Source organism: Colletotrichum fructicola (genome assembly GCF_000319635.2).
Source record: "Colletotrichum fructicola Nara gc5 chromosome Unknown KSG_Nara_v1_contig01, whole genome shotgun sequence".
NCBI classification, from domain to species: Eukaryota; Fungi; Ascomycota; class Sordariomycetes; order Glomerellales; family Glomerellaceae; genus Colletotrichum; species Colletotrichum fructicola.
The window spans coordinates 3956397-3965001 of record NW_027094051.1 but is presented as its reverse complement, the minus strand read 5'-3'; the positions used below and the strand labels follow the sequence as shown (position 1 = coordinate 3965001).

The following is an 8605-nucleotide window of genomic DNA, read 5'->3' as shown; positions in this document are numbered from 1 at the left end:
CTCCAAGATAAGGTGCGGATATGGGATGAAAGGATTCAGAGATCCGAGGTGGATGATGTGCTTGAGGTGAAGTTGACAGGAGCTACCTTATGCTGTTGGTGTGTTGGTGAATACGTACCAACAACCAGCAGTAAGGCAGATGTGGTAAGGCAGCAGGAGGAAGGCATTGATCGTCAGTTGGACTTACACGAGGCAGGTACCGTCCTCACCGACTTACATCCCAAGCCAAACCCGACTGTTGCTCTCCACGAGCCGAGCTGCTGCGTCGGCGCCGCCGTTGACGAGCCAGTTCCTCGGACGAAGCTCTGTTTGGCAGGAGGGCAAGATGGCAGAAGACGGGTGAAGCTTCTCCCAGACGCCCGTGACGACAGATGGCTTGCTGTTCGGCGTGTGAGGTGGTCAACCTATAAGCTTCGAGACGGCTTACTACGCCGCCCCCAAGCAGCTTTAAAAAGTAGCTTACTAAATCCGATGCCTGCGGCGGAGAAGGATCCAACGTGAACGCTACCGCGCTGCTGGCATACTGGCACGCTGGCACGATGGAAAAGGAGGCCTTGCATGCCGAATCCTCCTCCGATCCATCTCCGCAAAGCCAATTCCTCCTATTCCCGTCGGCTTTTGGCCGCCAAGCTGCCATCAGTTGGACACAATAATGGGCACTCGAGCAATGAGGTCCCATCCTCCTTTGTTCTCCGAGCCCTGACGAGACAACCGAGAAGACGGACCTCGACAGAGCTGGGCCGGTCAGCATTTGGTGTAGTGGGGAGCAGTAGGGGAGACCTGGTTGCCGTGGGGCATGCCCAGGTGCCTTGCACAAAAGTCTTGGGCGGTGGACACAACACTGTGGCGTCCCCAGGCGATGCATCGCAAATTTGTTAGTGGGGAAGGCACTATTTTCTTTCCAAATCCCCCAAAGGGGATGCCGTTTGGGCGACCCAGAGCCAGCCCAGTTCGTCAGAGCGGGAGGAGCGACCCTACAGCAGCTTAGCGTTCTTAGCGTAGGTGCTTGGTAAAAGTAGGTACCCAGGTAGAAACCTAGCACAGGCAGAAAGCGGTCCTTGGCCCAAAGGCCCTGCCTTTTTTCTTTTTCTTTTCTTTTTGTTTTGACGCCGCTTGGAGGATGCGGAAATGACCGCACTGTGCGAGCACTTTCCAAATTCTTGCCAGTCTGCCCAGGCAAGGCACGGTTTGTTGGCATCTGAATGCGGACGGCCAGAACAGCAGAGAACAAGACAGCGCCGATGGAACAGACCACAGAACAGAGTCTTGGACAGTCGGGCGCGGAAAGAAGACAGCAATAGCTGCCAAGTGCGGCTGAGCCATTGCCCGACGGGTAGCGACTCGCAAGCGATTCGCAAGCAACGAGGACGGGCGACGTCGAGAGCGCGCAGCAGACGAATCTACGGCAGCGGTCAGCAATATACCTGGAGGGGAACCCGCGCGATGCGTGTCACGATGTGTCTCGATTTGGGGAGCTGTCTAGCTTGGCTTTGCTGCTGTGCTTGTCCGTAACTTAAAGCCATGGAGCAAGTGAAGGTACTTGTTGATTGCCCCGCGTGGCTGGGCAAAGGGCCAAGAGCAAGAAGAGTGCAGAGTTGAGAGTGTAGGAGTGAGCTAGAAAGGTTTGAAGCTTCTCTGGGCGTCAGCATTGCGAACGCCATGGCAGGCGAAAGGAGACATTCCGCAGCGGTTGAGAGGGAATTGTGGGCGCAGAGCGGAGAGTGAGGCGGTGTCGAGAGTCTGTCTACAGCAGGCAACCACGCAGAGCTGGAGGTGACTGCCGCTTCCCACAGCAGAGCAGACTGATGAGGTGCTGGACAGGAAGTACACAGTGCGGCGGTGCAAGCGTGGCCGCTTAGCCGGTAATTTCTCATTGCTCATTTCCCGCGGGGCGATTCAGTGCAGGCGCAGAAAATTCCCAAGGCAACCCAACCCTGTCGCGGCCGTGCCACCCCTGTCATCTGCGAACCAATGTCCCACTTCGCGCTAACGCAATTGTCGAGGCGGGAGACTGTGGTGAGCAGCATCAAATCTGCAGAAGCACCCGCACGACAGACAGCAGCAGTAGTGTAGCAGCGGCAGCACCAGCACCACCAGCACCAGCAGCGGTGGCAGAGGCAGCCCGCCCACCAGAGATGTGAGAGAAGGCGGGCAAGAGATGCGCTAGCCAGAGCACGCACGGCGGCACCACCCATCCCCATTTTGTCTGGGGCCTCTCTCAGGCTCGGCGGTGACAGGCCAATGGGATGCCCTCCCAGCAGCCAGTCCCAATCGACAGTCCAATCAATCCCCCATTCAGGACCAGACCAGCCCAGCCAATGCCACACTGGCCCATCGCCCATCTCGTTGCTCATCGCTTCTATCGAGGTTTCTCTCCTCTGAGCTCATAGGCACATCCTGGTAGCTGGACCGGCCCCATCGCTCCAGTTTGGACCCCAGTCTGTTACGGCTGCCATCACCGCTGCTGGGTTGGCCCCTTGTTTGTCGTCTCGCCAATCCAGACGCTCCTTGCCCCCCTTCCTCACCCACTCCAGAGCAGTCCTGCGTCCGCCGTCTTTGCTGTGCTGCTGCTGCTGCTGCTGCTGCTGTTGCTGCTGCTGCTGCTGCTTGTCTTGTGTCGTCTTGGTTGAGTGCTTTGGCTCACGTTTTGGCTGGCGCAGGTGCTGTTCACTGCTTCGATCTGCTTCCTACAGCTGCATAACCTCTATGGGTAGTGTTTCCATCGAGGTAGGTACCTCCCGGTGTGGACGAGGTAAGTGTATGTGTTAATGTATCTTTTCAGAGTTCAACGCTGGCGAGGGTACTTCCACCTCCGGCTGGCCCCCCAAAACAAGTGCGGCTGCTTCAGGCCTGCTTCTGGCTCTGACGCTGGCGCGCACTTGCATAAAACAAGTACCTTTTCTGAGCCTTACCCGCTTCCCGGTACATGCCTGGCATCCAGGTCTCGTCTGGTCCAATACAACAAGCACGAAGCTCCCAGCTCCCATCTCCCAGGTCCATCAGTACCTTCAACTCCCCCCAAGAATCAACAAGTGCTGCTGCCGCCCCCCCCTTTCCCCTGTCCCGCCGACGGCCTCGATTCACTTGTACCGTGTGCGCGCGAGTGTCCACACCACACTCCATGTCACAGTCCCGTCCTCTGGCCTGCTCTCTGCTCTGGCTCTGTCCTGTCCTAACCAAGAAAATCATCCACTCTCTCAACCTAACCTTGCACTTTTCTCCCTCCTTCTCCTTCTCTGTCCCGTCCCGTATCCATTAGCTTGCACTTCTCTCCTCGTGAATATCATCCGACAAGACGCACTCTAATTTTTCTCCAGTCCCTCCCTTTTTTCCTCTTTCTCTCTCTTCCTCCCCTCCCCTCCTCTCTGCCAACCCTCCCACCTGCACTACTCCAACCACTCCTCCTCCTACGTGACGAGAGAGAGAGAGAGCGCGTGCGAGAGACCGCTGTCCGACCTGCTGGGTAAGAGGGCTCCATTCGACTGCTTCTTGGTCTTGACTCCCTCCTTCCCCCCTCCGTTCCTCTCTCCCTCATCCGTCCGTTGCTTGTGCAGCTGTTGGTCTCGCCCTCCCTCGAGCAACCTAAACCGGGCTTCGCACATTCCCTATCCAAGCCTCGACAGATTAGACACCTCGCAGTCGCCTTTCTGCCGTCGACGACTCACCTCCCTGTCGCTCTTCCGTCGACGACGCCCCTATCGCTGGTATCGCGCCGCCTCCATCTACAACACACAGCTTCAGTCGGTCATCGACAATGTCCCTCTTCGCCTGGGCCTCGCGCCGTGCAGGCGGCTTGGCCATGCTGGCCCTGCTGTCTCTCAGTTACTGGGTTATCTCGAAAGAATCAGCTGCTTCGGCACAAGGTTTCAATTATATGCATCAGGACAGCCTTAGCGCCATCACGCCGACGTTCAAGGGCGCCGGCTACTGGACCGTCATCTTCGCATACTACTGCCTGTTTATTCACATCCTCGTCTTCGCCTTCCCTATCCGATGCTGCTACGCCGTCTTCGACATGACCCGCAGCCTCAAGAAGATCGCCCGCAACAAGACCCTGAGGGATTACAAGTTCTCTCATCGCCGTCGCGGCTCTTCCACCTCCCTGTCCAGCTCCGAGACCTTGACCTCATCCCACGGCTGCTCCGCCTCCAGTAGCGAAGCTGGCGACACCGAGCCCGAGCTCTACACCGACGCCGATGGCGAACCTGACCGCGTCATCCACGCCATCATCATTCCCAACTACAAGGAGGAGATGGACACGCTGAAGGAGACCCTTGAGGTCCTTGCCTCGCACCCTCAGGCTCGCAGCTGCTACGACGTAAGTCCATTTCCCACATGTTGTCTTCTTTCCACCGGTCGAGCACTTGCGCAACCACGGTAAACTTTCCGCCGGCTTTGGATGACGCGCGCTCCGAATCATGCGTCCAACCGCTAACTCGGACCCCTCTAGGTCTACCTGGGCATGGAGCAGCGTGAGCCCAACGTCGAGCTCAAGGCCATGTCTCTCATCCAAGAATTCGTCAAGAAGTTCCGCGGCATCGACTACACTGTTCACCCTTCCGACATCCCAGGGGAGTCCGCCGGAAAGGGAAGCAACGTGGCATGGGCTGCCCGCAAGTTGAGCCAAAAATACTCAATGACCGCCCGCAAGGATGTGATCATTACAGGAATTGACGGTACGTGCGCATGTCAGAATCAGAGATTCTGCCGCAGTCAATGTTTCCAATTTTTGCGCGTGTAGAATGATTCGCTGACCAAAACGTGGGGTATCTACAGCCGACAGCCACCTCTCGGTCAACTACTTCGCCCTGCTTACCACCATGCACCTATCATACCCCGAAACAGCAAAGACCACCCTGTACTCGGCCCCAATCATCTTCGACCGCAATGCCCACGCCGTTCCCGCCATTGTCCGTGTTGCCGACATCCTCTGGGGTGCCGGCGGCATGTCCGGATTGTACGGCGGCTCGACCATTGCGCCTCCCACGTCCGTCTACTCTGTTCCCCTGGATCTTGTCGACCGCGTCGGTGGCTGGGACTGCGACAACGAGGCTATCGGAGAGGATTTGCACATGTACCTGAAGTGTTTTTTCGCGCTCAACGGAAACTTGACGGTCCGAACCGTGCTCAGCCCCGTCAGCCAGAGCAACGTTTGCGGCAACGGCTCCAAGGGTCTGCGCGGACTCTACTCGGATATGCAGGCCCGGTACAAGCAGGCTATGAGACACATGTGGGGTGCTCTGGATTCCGGATACGCTCTCCGCAAGGTCGTCGAGCTCTGGCAAGAGCGCAAGCACACCTCTCGCGCTTTCCGCCCTCTGCACACCTCTCTCGGCGACGCCTCTGATGTTTACGTCCCCGAGGCCCCTCTTGACCAGGAGAACCCCGAGCAGCCCCGTGAGAGCGGCATCTTCTCCGATGTCACGCACGACACTCTCCAGGCCCCTAACTGGGAACGCATCGTCTACCTCTTCCACCGTCTGTTCGAGGCCCACTTCCTGCCGCTGCAGATGACCATTCTCGTCGTCGCTTCCACTTTGTACGTCTGGGTCACCGAGGGCAGTGAGGAGGTCGCTCACCTCCGCTGGATCTTTGACATTTGCAACGTTCTGCGCACTCTCGGCTTCATGGAGATTGCACTCTACCTGTTCCTGTACGAGAGCTTCCACCGCATCTGCGTCAAGTCCCGCCAGCGCGAGATGTCCGAAGCCGGTCTTTCCGACGGCATGAACTTCTCTTACCGCAGCGTTAAGAAGAACTTTATCGACTACGCCATGGTTCCCTTGGTGGCTCCCATTTACGGAGCCATCCCCTGCGCCCAGGCCCAGCTGTGCCATTTCTGGACGCTGGACCTGGTGTACTCGGTCAGCAAAAAGGTCACCCGACAAAGGGCGAAATCACTTTCAGCAGACGAAATGGCGTAACGACAATTATATTCCCTTCACTGTTATCATTTACCTACCTTTCGACTGGACCGCGCTCCTTGGCATAGGCGGCGTTGGCTCCTTTTATTTTTTCCTTCGATTCGACGCACAGCCCAATTCTAGCAAGACCCACCAAACGGCGGTTTTTAACTCGATTTAACGTGTTTGAAGACGTTGGGGCTCTGAGAAGCCTCATGTGTAAATAGATGAGGGCATTCTTGATATGCATGGCATGGCATGGTATCGGCATTCTAGAGATATTGGGGATTCATGGGGCCTCAAACCGGAGTTCTCGGAGCAACACGCAGGAACTTGACGAGCGAGAGAGCCGTCCAAGTGCATTCGCTTATACGGAAGACGGAGTGGAACGAACGGAGTAGGACATATCCACGCCAGCATGACGATGTTCAAACCACCAGAGGCAGAAAGATGCCAAGAGGGTGACAAAGACGACGCATCCGCTGGGGACAGGACGAGCCCGGCAGGAACAGCTGAGAGTGGGTTCCCCACAACCAACAGATGGGAGGCCGACACACAGAATCCCGGGAACCCATTAATGGACGAGTCCTATAATATTTAATTGTGTGTACATAGAACGATTCATGATCATGGCAACGCTAGAACGTGGATCGGGGAGTGGTCAATAGGAAGACAGTTGCCACCAACAATACGAATGATGTGAATTTGTAAACGTTTCTCCCTTCGCTGTTCAGTGTGTATGTGGCCTTCGTGTGTATCGTCGTGCTTGATAATTGCAGATTCGTCAGCTGCTGCGGCTGGGTCGTTTCTGTGGATGAGAGGCTGAACACGTAACCAGCATCAGCCCGTCCGGACGATAGACGTTGACTTGGAGGCCGCGTGTCGTCGGCTTTGGTATGCTTAAGCCCAGCGGATGTCAGCACGACAGTCGAGTATTGTATGACCGCCAGTACCCGACGCCTCTCGGAAGTTGGTCATGTCATGGCCAATCAGCTTCCCCGCCTGCAGCCAACGGCGGCCGGCCCATTCTCACAACGGTGTTGAGAGGCCGTAAGAGCCGGCCGAGGATGGGGCCGGAGACGGGGCTACTCCGTCGTCGTCCGGAGCCACAAGGGCCGTCGGGTTGGCGTGAGGTGATCGAGCGAGGCTGTCGCGGCATTAAATACGATACAAGAGACGACGGTGGTCCTTTGCATGTGGTTTCTAGAGCTGACCGGTAGAGGCTTTTCAACTCGAGTTTCCAGCTTACGGGTAGATCAGGTGAGACATCTGAATACTTTGGTTATTCGTCGCTAACCTCCACAGACAACTAGACATTGAATATCAGAGCGTCCCAGCATGGCGAACACGAACGTCGTCAGGATCGGCGTCTTTGTGCCGGGAGAGGTCCAACTCCTCGACCTGTCCTGCATCGACATCTTCCACATGATGTCCAGGGAGTACCTCGGCCTGGAGTCGATGGACCTCCTGCCGAAGCACATGCGGGACCTGGCGCCCAGCGTGGAGATATCGTACATCACCTCCGCGGGCTATTCTCCGTCCGCCTCTGAGACGAAGTTGCTTCCCATCACGTCGAATCTGCGGATCGCGCCGACGCACGACATTGCCCATCCGGACGTGCAGCCCGGCCGGCTCGACATCTTGCTAGTCCCCGGGCCGGATCCGGGGGGCAAGTGGGAGGAGGACGTGCTGGGGTTCCTGAGGGCTCACGCGGAGAGGGAGGAGACGGATGTACTGAGCGTGTGTACGGGTGTCTTCCTGTGCGGCGCGGCGGGCTTGTTGGAGGGGAGGACGGTGTGCGGGCCGAGGGGGGTACAGGACCTGCTGAGGAAGAAGTATCCCGGGACGAAGTTCTCGGGGGAGAGGTATCGGTGGGTTCAGGATGGGAATCTCTGGAGTGGTGGTGAGTTTTGTTTTGCTTCTCTTGTTTTCTTTTGAGGCTTTGCTGATGATGAGGAATAGGTGGGATCACGAATGGGAACGACCTCGTCGCGGCGTATGCGAGGAGGAACAGCAAGCACTTCCCGGGGCCGGTGGCTGAAATTGCGTGTTCGATGGCGGATGTTGGTGATCGCGGGCAGTTCTACGGGGAGGGGCAGACGGTGTACTTTTTGGGTGTTGTGTGGCAGGTTGTCAAGGCTTGGTTCGTGAGGCCAGGCAAGGCGAAGGGCGTGTGATCGAGAAGGGGATGAGATGTGAGCTGTGTGACGGAGTTGTTAAGACAGCTTGTCTTTTCCTAGTATCTTTCCTTTCGTAAGTTGTTACTGGAGAGATATCCTCATCCGTCAAATAATTTCGAGACAGAGCATCTATAACAGGCCTTGCGAGACGTGGTCAAGATGGTGTGCATTCGAGTCCTACTTCTGTAACGGCGGGTTCATGTTGGTTTTGAAGACCCAGTTTCTTTTCAGAGCCTTTATGAAAAATCGGTTTTGGCAGATTTTTAGAGGGAAGAATTCTTCTTAAAAAAGGTCAAGGTATCATCAGATATCCTGCCATTTATCCTCATCTCTCGAGATATATGACAGTCTTTGCGAGACGTGAAGATGATGTGCATTCCAGTCCGGATGTCCTGCCTCTGCAACGTGCAACGGCGGGCCAGACTCCCAATAAATCGCATCAGAGCGGGTCTCAGACGTTATCCAAGACCCATGTCAACTGCGCTGGATCGCGCCGAGGCAGCGGGAGGAAGAACAGAGCGG

General features: G+C 56.6%; 2 protein-coding genes across 2 annotated transcripts; both read left to right on the top strand.

The window, feature by feature from the left end:
- Positions 1-3754: 3754 nt before the first annotated feature.
- Positions 3755-5924, top strand: CGGC5_v001131 (uncharacterized protein; the record flags this gene model as incomplete). The annotated part of the gene is made up of 3 exons (XM_032029996.1): positions 3755-4318; positions 4451-4676; positions 4777-5924. 3 exons carry the CDS (start codon positions 3755-3757, stop codon positions 5922-5924), a joined length of 1938 nt encoding a protein of 645 aa, XP_031890323.1.
- A 1317-nt stretch (positions 5925-7241) lies between these two features.
- On the top strand, positions 7242-8080 carry inhA-1 (Isonitrile hydratase; the record flags this gene model as incomplete). The annotated part of the gene is made up of 2 exons (XM_032029995.1): positions 7242-7806; positions 7866-8080. 2 exons carry the CDS (start codon positions 7242-7244, stop codon positions 8078-8080), a joined length of 780 nt encoding a protein of 259 aa, XP_031890454.1.
- Between the last annotated feature and the right edge of the window lie 525 nt (positions 8081-8605).